We start from the raw sequence: 14081 nt of genomic DNA on the forward strand, positions 1-14081 counted from the left end.
GAACAAGACAAGATGGCCCGTGTCCCTCTACTGTGTCTATTGATGGATCCATGTGTAATATCACTTCCTGGTCTGACAAGGAGATAAAGTGTGTAACGGAAAGCCACCAAGGGACTATAAAGGCTTCAGTTAAAGTTGTACCAGCATGTGAAGGACAGGCAAAACAGGTATAATAGCATGCCTGATATTTACATATAATTTAAAAACGAAATTAATGATATGTTTAAGCGATTGGTAATGTTTGCATGTCACGTAGAGGAAAAAGAACATTTCTATAATGTAGAGTTGATTACAACAAAGAGGACAGATGTACATGATTTATAAGGGTCCTGATGCCTAAAGTTGATTGGTGAAAATATTGATTAATAAGAGTATTGATATTTATATATCTAGCAGAAACAAAAAAAAATAGTTTAATAAGTTAAAAGGGGTCGTGATGTCTACATATTTGGTAGAGGTGAAAATAGTTTCATAAGTTTAAGGAGTCGTGACTCCAGATCGGGTGGAGTGGAAAAAGTTTCATGATTAAGAGGAGTGCTGTCTAAATATCTGTTAGAAGTGAAAGTAGTTTCTTGATGTTTAGGAAAAGTGGTGAATCCAGATTGGGTAAAGGTGAAAATTGTTTTAAGATATATATATTTAAAGATTAGGTACATATAATTTAAAAACGAAATTAATGATATGTTTAAGCGATTGGTAATGTTTGCATGTCACGTAGAGGAAAAAGAACATTTCTATAATGTAGAGCTGATTACAACAAAGAGGACAGATATATATTTAAAGATTAGGTAGAGATGATTTTTGGTGTATAGAATAGTAAATGTCTATGGATTGGGTAGAGATGAAAATAATTACATGGATTTATGCGAAAGAAATGTGTGCACATCGAGTGAAGAAGAAAATATACTCACATGATTGAAATGGAGGGATTATTACAGATCGGAATGAGAGTTGATGTGCTTACGATTTTAGGAAAGATTAAATGTAAAAGTGAAAAAGTGATTACTACCGATTGAAAAGGAGTGAAAACTATTATGTGTTATGGGACGGAAGCAACATATCGTGTAGAGGTGAAACTATTAAACTCCTTGTACACTTTCAGGAGTCGCCGTGTAGATAGTTTACATTCCGTACTATTATGATTGAATTCAAGATTGGATTACTATCATGACATCTTGGTATTGTCTTGTTGCATAAAAGTAATTTATAAGACAGGTGATTACTACAAATTTGGTCTCGATATATATATCATCCATCAAAATCCAAGCCCAAAGGCCAATTGTTTTAATTTGATTTTATATTATGGTGTTTGCTAGGTACATCTATTTGTTTCATTGATGCTCTTGTATTCAGATTAAATTGCCATTGTTTCTTTTATAGTGGTGTTTCAGGGAAAAATCATGATGTCACATACTAGAGGATTACACAATGACGTCCAAACAAAATACGTGCTAATAATTCTTGAATAATTTGTAATAAGATGAAAAAAGACAGATTGATGGTATTATTATTTTTATTTTTTTGCTTCAGGTCAATGCAGAGTTTGAATATGTCGATCTGTGGTCATCCGTATTTACCTGGGGTGGCAAGAGTCTCCCAGATTATGAAGACTTTGTCATTATAACACGTGGTCAGACTGTAGTACTAGACACCATTACACCAAAGCTGAAGATACTTTTAATACAGGGTAAGTAATTTAGCGTTCGAAATAAAAAAAAAACAAACGAAATAAAAACAACACCAAGGGAGCCACTAGGCATACCAATGAACGGTCGACTGAACTGAAGTATTTCCCGACGATAATTTCACAATGAAGAAATTGAAATCATCATGCCTTAATATTCAGCTTAATGAAAACTTGTCCATTGTTGTTTCTTTTTTTTAATTAAATCAAGCTAAGTAACTGATGTAAGAGAGTTCATCTTGTCTTTTATACTTCCGGCCGAATTCAATAGTACTATGCACCCTTCAACACATTGACAAGCCCGCATTGATTTTATAAAAAAAAGGTACAAAATAAATTTACAATGGCAATACGAAGTGATTTTTTCTCAGCCACACAATACACATTTGATTGGATGGCATTGATTTTAGAGTTGGCCATTACAACTTTGACAAGAAATGTCAAAGCAAAAGAGGTGGTAGAAGAAGGTTCAGTTTAACGAAATAATGTATTGTACTGTATCATGCAACTACCTTTTTACCATCTAGGATCCAACAGTAATGTGTCAGATTCCATAAAATGACTTGAAAAACTGCATTTGTCGAAATGGACGTATTCTAGTTCTAAAGCAATGACGGATCATTCTGATAAACATGCGATTTAATTAATAATATACTAATATCCTGTGGATAATTCAGTCGTGGTTATTATTCGTATTTCAAAAGGTGGGGCATTGATTTTTGATGAGAAAGACGTCGAGTTACACGCTGAAAACATCCTTGTTACCGATAATGGCCTCTTTCAAGTAAGTATTGCAGATACTATTTTATTTCTTCTATTTCCCCGACTATAACATATATACATTATGAACATCGATGCCTACATATAATTTTCTTCCTCTCCTCCAATGCATTGTGAAATATTTCTCACTAGATCACTGTAACCTTAACCCTTAAGCAAAATGTTAGATGAATGCGGAAATGATCCGAGGTATATATGATTGTGCACGTTTGTTACAATACTTTGTACGATTTTTTATGGTAACGTTCATATCCCATTTCAAATCAGTGTTATGTCTGAGAATTTCTGAAATAAGTACATATTATCCATACAATCAAAGCGTCATGTTCTACATATGATTAAATTCCCTAGGAGTTTGAGCATTTATATATGGATAACAACAAAGCCACATATTAGCAGAATCTTAATCGAAACTCTAATTCGATGAAACGAGAACAAAATATGAATGAAAGAGTCAATTAAATGGTGTTTACTGAAACGCCTATTGAAGGTATATTAGGACAATATGACAGATGGTCCGGAAAAGTAAGCCTCTTCTGCTTCATGCAAGAGACATGCTATGTAAATCTTAGTCAATCCAAGTAAGTTTGTCACGTTAGATAACTAATCAAACGTGTCCTTTCTTCTTTGATATCGAAACAACTGCAACAAGTAAACAATATTAAACTCTCTTAATTTCTAGAGTCATCAATAAATCCGAAAGTGTTATTGAAGGACTTCGCTAGGTCTTTGTTACCTTTTAGATAAGATCGTCAATGAATCTAACCCCAAAAAGTCACCCAACAGAGTTGTACAGGTGGTGTTGCCAATTGCATACTCGATGATCTTGATATCAGCCTCGAGGAACATGATTTCAACCCATTTTCTAGTTTTAAGTTAAATATTCTTAACAAAGTTTGAAGCAGAAAGACATTTATTAAACATTCAGAACAGATTTTTGTTCATTTTTATTTGTGTGTGAATATTATAGATTGGAACTGAGGAGAGACCATTTCAGCACCATGCGAGTATAATTATGTATGGAAATGTAAACAGTCCTGAATTACCATTATATGGGACCAAGATGCTAGCTATCAGGGATTCAAAACTGGATATGCACGGTATATACATATGAATAATCCATGTATATCAATACGTATTATCGATTCCATAACGACTGTAGAAAAAACATACAAGCGGATATCACCTGATTTTAGATATAGTGAATAAAAAGATGAATTAAAATTTTAATTGTGTAGTTTGAAGAGGTCCATAAAACAACCAGAGGGCACAATTGATATTTCACCTTTGTCATGCTGTAATAAATGCTACAAAGTGTGTCCAAAAAGTAATCGTGATACTCCTTCAAAGCTCACAGAGGTTAAATAACTCAGAATGTGCCAATGACCTCCAACTAACTGAAACACCAAGTGTATTAACATTTGGCATAAAGCATTCTTGGATGCAAGATATTTTTAACTTGACGTCGCGTGACAAATAGATCAAATTGATCCGATATGTGTGTTACTGTCATGGACTTACCAATGAACATTTGTAACGGTAGATTTCGTTGTGTAATGGTGGGTTAATGTATTTTCATTGTCGTTTAACCCCGTGCTTTCATTGGTTTTTGTATCCTTAAGATTAACTGTGCTGTATTTTATGCTCGAGATGTATATCTTTTTAAACTTAAAACTAGAATAAATAGTTTCATATATTTAAACTAGTTTTTTTAGTTCTCTACATTCATTCATTGTTTTCTGTTATCAAGGTCAACCGCGTACAACAAAGACTCAGTTATCTTCGACAGCAGAAGCAGGACAGTCTATTTTAGAGGTACTTGGAACAGTTGACTGGACGGCAGGTGATCGAATAGTTATTTCCTCAACTGGAAATCATAAATCCCATGATCAAAATGAAATGCGTATAATTGAAAATGTAACTTTTACAAACAAGAATGATAGTATTGTAACTTTGACGAATCCTTTGGCCTACACACATCTTGGCGTAACCGAGTTGCACGCAGGGAAACTTATTCAATTAAGAGCAGATGTTGGGCTCCTGTCCCGCAATATCATCTTCAAAGGTGTACAGGATCCTCGGAAGCCACAGGAGAAAATACCTTGCCCGGATGGACAGGTTGTAGGTAAGCGATATGGATGGATTTTTTATCACGATGTAATTAAAGTGGTGCTAATATGAACTGAATCTCTCATTCTAGATCTTTTATTAGACTGACAACTCTACAGGTCGGTGCATATTTTAAATCAAGTGGCCTGAAGAGCCTAGTTAGCTTCTGTCATATCGTGTCATTTGTCGTCTTCCCGTCCGTCAACATCCCAGGGGAGAGGACTCTAGTTCGCATTAACTGTGGGACGGCAGGGGCGGGACCAAATATTGAAAAATGAGGCAAACTGAGTAAGACCCTCCTTCATTTGTAACTATATCAAATACCATTTTGGTCTGATGGTAAAGGGGATAAGTTACAAATTGTATGTATGTGTGGGTAGCGAATTATTTAAAATAATTTTTTCTGCTGTGGAAATGCGCAGTCTGAAACATCCTTAAAATAACTGTTAAAATCTGTTGATGTGTGATATCCAATACGTTTCTCTTAATTAGCAAAAAAAAATGAATGTTAACTTCCGTACAATATGGTTCGATAGACGAATGGTTAAAAAGCTTCTAACAAGGGATTTTAGTGCTCTTTAGGGTATATCATTATCTCGATCTCCTTACATTTCTTATTTAAGCGAAATTCCAAACATTTTACCCGTAAAAAAATCCTTTCCAAATGAGGCAAAATGTTCCATTCCAGAGAACTGCTTGAGCATATGGGACACCACGACATAATCAATATATTTTAGGTGTTTGAAACCAATGCTTAATTTCAAACAATGCCTCGTAAAAAGCAACAGTCTTGTTCTATTGAAAAGCTTATATGTTGAACATGATCACACGTTGCTTCGTCCTTTTTCCCTCGCCTGTAATACATGAGACATACAATCTGGAAACCTTAATGCTCGCAGCTAAAAATTGAGGCATTGTCAAGCGAGACATTGGGACAGACATAGTCTCTATCACACTGCCTGCATGGCTTTACCATTTAAAAATGTATAAACATAAAAAATCGCAATATGAAACAACAATAAGCAATATCGTGTTTAAGACTCATTAGTTTGCCTGTCGGCTTCATTTTGGTATGCCTTGTATTCATTTGAGAACATAAAATGTCTCTGATTGACCACGATTTACAATTGCGGGTGTCGTCGATGATGCAGAAGGCACTTATTCTTCCAGAGCACCTAGTCTTGTACTTTTTCATGAGTCTCCATCAATCTTTCTTTTGTTTACCTAGTTGATATTGTGGTATTTTTGTATTCCTTTTTATGATCCTTAATCAAAATGACAATACCTGATTTTATTTATAATTGTTTTTTAGGGGAATTTGAAGTTCAAACGTGTTCAACAGGACGTTTACAAAATCAGGAAGACCAATTTGGAGCACAGATAATCATACACAAATCATTGGACTCTACACAGTCAATATGTAAAATAGAATATGTAGAATTAACGCATGTCGGTCAAGCATTTCGTCTTGGTCGTTATCCGATACATTTTCATTTGCTGAAGGAGGATGCAGACAAGTCGTATGTCAAAGGAGTAGGTATACATGGGTCCTTCAACAGAGCAGTAAATATTCATGACACACACAATACGTTGATAGATAACAACGTTGTATACAACATCATGGGAGGTGCGTTCTTTTTAGAGGATGGCATAGAAACGGGAAATATATTACAGAACAATTTAGCCATCTTTGTTAAATCTAGTTCGAGTTTGCTAAATGATGATGTTACTCCTGCAGCATATTGGTTGACTAATCCGAACAACACCGTACAACATAACATTGCAGCAGGAGGAACGCACTTTGGTTTTTGGTATCGCATGCATGAACATCCAGATGGGCCTTCTTTCACCGAAAAAGTATGTCCCCAAAGCGCTGTCTTAGGCAGATTCTTTGGAAATACAGTACATTCACATGGCCAATTCGGCGTTTGGATATTCCCTACATACACACCACGGGCAGGGCATTGTTCGAAAGATCCATCAATGGCAATACCAGCAATCTTTGAAAACACACTTGCATGGAGATGCTTGAAAGGTTTCGAGTCGGTCAATAGTGGTTTGATTCGTCTTGAAAACTTTACAGCATACGATTGTGCTAATGGTTTTATTGAATTCAAGATTGTAATGGAAAGTCGTCCTGGTATAAACAATGTCTTAATTATAGAACCTGGTAACGGAAAAGGCGACGGGATAATATTGCCTTTCGGATATCCATTTTTTGTCTCAGATGCTACGTTTGTTAACTTCAATAATGGAGCAGAATTTGCATTGACGACCGTTCCTGGAGTTTGTGTGGAACCATGTGGTGGCTTCAATTATCATATATCAAACATAACACATGCAAATTCTTCAAATATCTTTCGGGCTGGTTCAAAGTGGCAGTATCTGATAAATGCTGACAAAAGCATTTGTGGAACAGAGGATTGTACAGTATTGCCAACAGTAGGCACTCTACCTCGAAATTGTTCATCATTTGGAAAGTCCATCGGAATCAACGTCTCATCTTGTCCCGCTGAAATCGAGTTTGTTCGCTTTGGGTTCAACGAACTACTACCTGCTAATGATTTATTCAAAACATTTATCGTAACGACAAATGGTCAGTCAGAAGAGATTCCATATCAGTTCAAAGGTTTTACCCACCCACGTGGCCATAAGGCTAATTTGATCGTAAACGAAACGTCAGTTTTGGATGCAGATAATTCACCTAAGTTGACAAACCTGAGTTTTTCTGGTTTGATCTCTAACATTAAGGTAACAACTACTGGTAGTTTAGTACCTGCTTCAATACAACGCAGCTCATGTCATGATGAATCATTTACTGCTGATAGCAGATCTACTATTTTTAAGCAAGTGCCAATATTAAAGTTATCTCTTAAGAAAGGTTCAGAGTGGGGTCCATTGAAGTTTCGATTTCAATCTTAAGCTAATAAAATTCTTCTTTTGTCCGTTTAACATTTATGCATTTACAGTTGTGGGGTCGCATAATGTTGCACGATGTACGATGTACACAGGACGTCTGCATAATGTGCGTTCGGTGTCAGGAAAACTGGACAAAATTTGTTATCGCACATCTGTGCCCAAGATGTGCACTTTGTGCACATATGTGTTTTTTTAAATCTTGGTTCGCGTGACTTTAGAATCGACTTATGAATATGTGTTGGATTCACTTCAATTATTTTCTAAATATCCAATAGTACATCTCAGTATATTTTACAATTTAACCTTATATCTATATGTCTGACACATGTAGAACCATCTGGTACGGACTAAACAGTTATGCACATTGTAATTATTGTGCCATGCGTGACCACTCCTTGTGTACAGACACTCATTACATACCCAATATACATGTAAACATTAAACATACGGCTCGACAAGGAGTCTGAAAGTTAATTATACCTATATTACTTATTTTTGTTGCCCGTGGCACACCACTCCCCTCGCTGTATTCCTTAAATATACTTTTTAACCAGGGTCCGGTTTTATTTCGATAAATTTAAATGAAGTATGATCTTCATGATCACTTATCACTAATTAACTGTGGTTGTTAGTGAATCATAACTATACGAACGTTTCGTTTAATTTTCGATCCGTAATATTTGGAAGACGGCTGTACGATGTGCGAACCAAGTGTTTGGAACTTTGTGCGATACCACAACTGTACTTGAAAATCACGAATACACAATCAGATCGTCTTAAATCACGTTGGGCCATTCAGAATTTTAAGGCGGAAGTTTGTACAATGTAAATTCACCAAAATATGACTTCTGAATACGACAATACGACGTGTGTGTGTGTGTGTGTGTTTGTTGTATGAGTTTAAACTCAGAATAGGTATACAGTGCTCAACTATGCAAATTTACTGATGCTTTAGATGACACTCAAATGTGTTTATGCGGAACCGTTATGTCATTCCAGTAGTTTATCTAAAACAGATATTTATTTGAGATTTGTTTTTTATCTTTTTTTCAATTTCTTGATTCATATCTGTTTTAAATAATATTCCAATAACACAACGATTTCCATATCAAGTTCTTGAAAATAACTTTAAAAAGTGTATCATTTTCTTTCAGCCTTACGAATACCTTAACATAGCATTTCGTATGACGAAGAAACCAAACATAGTCAAAATAAATGGCGTCGTGTTCAATAGCACTGTCAACGATGTGGAGCCGAGCCCGCAGAATAACTATTTCGGAGATTGGATGTTTGACAATGAAACCAGTCTTCTCATTATTTTCAGTTTGTATATGTGACATTTTTGTGCATTTTATCTTTTGAAATTCCTGACAACGATTTAGCCTTAATTTTCATGTACAGGTAAACAACTGTCGACAAGATCGCGATTGTACTTAAGTCGACTATACCACGCATATACGATTTTCCTATGTTTTTCAGTACCTAACAAAATCTAATGCGATTGTCACATTAACAGTTGTTAGGGCCGACAAGTCGACTATAGGATGACAATATCACACATTAACACGCATCACATACAGATTTAGGATCGACAATCTATCTGCATTCACATGTTTTTCAGAACCTCTGACAATATCACACATTAACAGTTGTACTAGTGTAACAGTTGACAGTATCTCACATTAACAGTTGTACTAGGGCCGACAATGTCTCGCATGAACAGTTGTACTAAGGATGACAATATCACACATTAACAGTTGTACTAGGGTCAATGTCTCACATGAACTGTTGTATAAGGATAACAATATCACACATTAACAGTTGTAATAGGCCGACAATATCGACAATATCTCACATTAACAGTTGTACTAGGGCCGACAATGTCTATCATGAACAGTTGTACTAAGGATGACAATATCACACATTAACAGTTGTACTAGGGTCGACAATATCTCACATTAACAGTTGTACTAGGATCGACAATATCTCACATTCACAGTTGTACTAGGGTCGACAATGTCTATCATGAACAGTTGTACTAAGGATGACAATATCTCACATTAACAGTTGTCATAGGGTCGATAATATCTCACATTAACAGTTGTACTAGGGTCGACAATATCTCACATTAACAGTTGTACTAGGGTCGACAATGTCTCACATGAACTGTTGTACTAAGGATAACAATATCACACATTAACAGTTGTACTAGGGTCGACAATATCCCACATTAACAGTTGTACTAGGGCCGACAATGTCTCGCATGAACAGTTGTACTAAGGATGACAATATCTCACATTAACAGTTGTGCTAGGGCCGACAATATCTCACATTAACAAATGTACTAGGGCCGACAATATCTCACATTAACAGTTGTACTAGGGTCGACAATATCTCACACATTAACAGATGACAATATCTCACATTAACAAATGTACTAGGGCCGACAATATCTCACATTAACAGTTGTACTAGAGCCGACAATATCTCACATTAACAATTGTACTAGGGCCGACGATATCTCACATTAACAATTGTACTAAGGTCTATGATACCGCATACTAACAATTGTATTCGGGAAATATTATATTTCGCAATTTTGTATGAAATTAGATCTGTTTGAAGCTTGATCCCAATGTCATTTTCCTTATTAGGTATATTGTGTCTGTGATATTATCTTAATGGACTGACCAAGATGTTCATACTATTTTGTAACACCTGGTCCCATTTTCGTTGTTCTTTTTTACAAGAGGATACTTTTCCTGAACGATGTTTAGATTACGGTTCTATTGACAAGCTGGTATCCTCTATGTTGTGTTGGAGTACATGTTCAGCAGTGACACATATTGTAGGATGAAAATGTAACATGTTTTTTTTTAATATCAAACCTTGCTAAATACTGTTTGATTCCAATGATGTCCCACAATTGTTTACATAATATAAAATAGTAAGACAAGTGTATCAAATACGTTTTGTTCTTGACTAGTTTCCTACAATGAAAACAACGAAACTGTAATGGATGGTCCAAAGGATTTACTGTTCAACTTAGAGGTGATACATTGCTATTTTCTTGACTGTGTGGATCCTGCGTCTGTGGACACTGGCGAGCTACTTACTTCCAGACCGGACGAGTATTTACTATGGTCCGCTAATACAACTTGGCAAGATGGAAAGTTCCCTAGTGAAAATGATAATGTAACCGTAGGTAGGTATTGTCACCCTGGCCATTCACCACCAGTGTTCTAATGACTAATCAAGAGAAAAGGAGTTTTACCAGTAATCGTTAGGTTCCGGTATCGTTTAGATTTATCCCGATGGAGGCAAATCATTACTTATGTTATATTGTAAGGACCAAATAATTCTTTCTGCGACAAAACCAGAGCGTAAACACTAGTAAACTGTTTTTTCCCGCTGAGGGGACAACATCACGCTTGTTTTACTATAGCTAGATACATCACACCGAGGCTCGGCTTGGTGAAAGCCAGCAGAGTATTATCATAGCTAGGCTAAGAATAGGTCAGAGAGAGTTAGTATTATTTATAACCATTGTGATATTTTCATCAAATTGGATAAAGTTGAAGCAGGATTTTAAAATACTCCAGACGGAATGAACTGGTAAGAAAGGAACATGTATAGAAATTTCGAAAAATATGTGAACAATTTCATTAATGGATATTTGACGTTCTGCTATATTGTTAGATTGTGTATAGGATCACAGATGTTTGGAGGTATTATGTATTATCACTGTGGTCCTTTGGTTATCAACCTTACGGAGATTGGTTGTATATTTATTACCCTTTTATCAGGAGGAAATCGAATTCATTTAACAACTGTTGGAGGGTTTTTTTGTTAAACATTGGAAGCCTTATTTATGAAACCATGTTTTGTTCTCCTGCAGCTGATTGGATGGTGGTAGATGTGACGACGCTGACACTCCATACACTTGTTATAACGGGAACATTGGAATTAGATCAAGGACCAGAGAAAGGCCCTTACCGCAGTATTACCATGAATGTAACTGACATAATTATCATCGGTGGTAGACTAATCATCGGCTGGCCAGATAAACCTTTTCTCGGAAATGCTGACATAATATTGAGAGGATATCATCTTAGTGACGACGAAATTGACACTTTTCTTCCTGGGTCAAATATAGCAGTCAATCGTAAAACAATTGGTAAGTCTTCGTTTGGCGTAAAAATGTGTTTTTTGTACTCAATTTTCACGTTATACTTTTCACTTCGATATTTCTAGTACTTTTTTGTGAGGACTTTGCAGCGTGTCACGAAATCGTTTCCGGGATTTTGTTTTGGATATTTCGTTGCAAGGCGATGCACATTTTGATATACATATACGCCTCAATATATTAATAGCTGTTAGAAACTATTGGATTGACTTAATGCAAGTAATGGTATGCTTACCTACGGATCAAGATGTTATGTCGATTTAGTGTACTGTCATGCTTAAACGATATTTTTTTTGTCATTATATCGGTGTTGATTCTTTTGGGTTTTCTTCTTCTTTTTTTGGGGGGGGGGTTGTTTTTGTTTTTGTGTTTATTTTTTTTCTTTTACTGCATCACTGACGAGTCATATGACAAAGCAGTTGTACAATGCAGGTTACATCATTATTTATCTTTACTTTGTGATATTCTATTCTGTTCTATTCACTTGTGGGTCGTAGTATAATCTCCTTTGCGATATAATAAGATCACCGATCGTGGCACTCATGTTTTATCATGGAATTTTTTAATGTTTAAATAGTGGCTAATAGTGGATAAGTTTCTGTCATTTAGAAACATATTTTCCATTTTTAAGTTATTTAATATCTTTTCGTAAACTTTCGTTATGGACTGGTAAATTGTAATCAGGATTCGTTCTATGTGTGTGATAGCTTTTGCAATACTTTTGGTGTCTTCGTTTCCTTTAGTTTTATAATATAATAAGATTAACTAATATACCTTATGAATGGAGCCAGGATATATTTCAACGCGTTTGGTTGTGATATTAGCTATGTGGACTTTCTTATTTATTAATGCACACAAATGTATAATAAACAAATAATGCAAACATGCCTGAATAAATGTACCGCTTGAGATTATATAGTTTACTACAAATACTATTTTTCAAAATGTTTAGTTACACTACTTATCATCTAACATATGCAAGTTTGCATCTAAAGCGGGTGATAAAATTTGTCTTAAATTAAGCAGTTTGAATACGTTTGCCGACATTTGTGAAACCCAATTGTTAGACTGGTACAAAAATCTCAATTGAGGTTTTTTACACTTCTTTAGAGACCTCTCAATACATAAAGCATAATGAATGTATAAAATCACGATGTAAACAAGGGAATTACCATTCATTTAAACCTTCGCTTGGTCATATTACACCTTTGACCGTAACAAATTTCATATGATAAGAGCATTTTCACATCCTTTCGTAATGTAGATAATATGATTCTGTGAACAACTATTAGTTGTCACGTCATCAGCTTAGTCATATATTCATGACGTTTCTCTCACTAACAAATGACGTAATAAACCAATACCAGCTCATAAAATCAGATCACGAAAAGACGCACCTACAAAGCTTACGTCTCAGTATATGACAAGTATTCGATAAACCAAATGTTAGGATCACCGTTTTATCAGTCAAACTGGATTTAATTAAAAGAAATAAGTAGTTCAATAAATACAATCACTGACTCGTGTACCATGGGTCTCTTCAGCAGTTTATAATTTGTGTGATATGTGTCTCTTATAGCGGTATATGGTGTATTGGATCTGCACGGGAAAGATGTTGGGAAATCGTGGACAACAATTAGTAAGACAGCACTTCCAAATGATACGTCACTCACATTAAGCGAACCAGTGCCATGGAAAGTAGGTGACACAATATTATTGGCGCCAACTGCATATGACCCATTCGAATTTGAGGTATTCAACATTACTTCTATTTCCAATGATAACCAGACGCTCACTCTAAATGGCTCAGTAGCATATCAACATATAGGTAAGTCATATATCACAATGATGTTTGCTCTCTAATTCTTATATGGTTACTTCATATTCATCGTCGATTTTTTTCAATTAATTCGATAAAATCACGTACCATCTTTCTTCATTTTTTCAGTCCTCTGCTTTGAAGGTCTGCAACAAAGAAAATAGACAATAGATATATACCATTAGCCTTCATTTAAATACAAAACTTAATTTCTTTATTTGTTTTAAAAGAGAGTTTATTTGATTAACACTTTTCGATTATGAAATATTCCAATTCAGAATTAACCGCATTTTTACAAATCACACACGTTACACATTAGGTACCGTTGTTACACCATACATGCTAGGTTGGTTGTGCTTCTTGCTAGTCTTTCATAGGGTTATTAATATCGTATTTACTACGCTATCATAAGAATGAAGTGTCAGTAGGATGTTATCAGTATGTTGACCAACGGTATCGAGGGCAAGCAAGTAAAAGTGACTTACCGAAAGTGTATTTATAAATATGCTACTGCGACTCCCCGTTCACATTTTGATTTATATTTCGATCAGTGGGGTTTTCCTTTGATGTCTCTGAAAATACAA

The 14081-nt window shown here is 35.3% G+C and overlaps 1 protein-coding gene across 1 annotated transcript in view; it reads left to right on the forward strand.

Annotated features, from left to right (window-relative positions):
• LOC132547818 (fibrocystin-L-like) overlaps positions 1 to 14081 on the forward strand; it is a 69655-nt gene that overhangs the window by 36688 nt on the left and 18886 nt on the right. The window contains exons 27-36 of the mRNA XM_060211619.1: positions 2 to 167; positions 1531 to 1687; positions 2362 to 2468; positions 3435 to 3564; positions 4215 to 4589; positions 5886 to 7324; positions 8647 to 8815; positions 10479 to 10697; positions 11391 to 11669; positions 13258 to 13506. Of these exons, the coding sequence (XP_060067602.1) occupies positions 2 to 167; positions 1531 to 1687; positions 2362 to 2468; positions 3435 to 3564; positions 4215 to 4589; positions 5886 to 7324; positions 8647 to 8815; positions 10479 to 10697; positions 11391 to 11669; positions 13258 to 13506 (3290 nt within the window). The remainder of the gene's footprint in view (position 1; positions 168 to 1530; positions 1688 to 2361; positions 2469 to 3434; positions 3565 to 4214; positions 4590 to 5885; positions 7325 to 8646; positions 8816 to 10478; positions 10698 to 11390; positions 11670 to 13257; positions 13507 to 14081) is intronic.

This window comes from Ylistrum balloti, unplaced genomic scaffold, assembly GCF_031769215.1.
Source record: "Ylistrum balloti isolate Yb309-2 unplaced genomic scaffold, AGI_CSIRO_Ybal_v1 Utg369980, whole genome shotgun sequence".
NCBI lineage: Eukaryota > Metazoa > Mollusca > Bivalvia > Pectinida > Pectinidae > Ylistrum > Ylistrum balloti.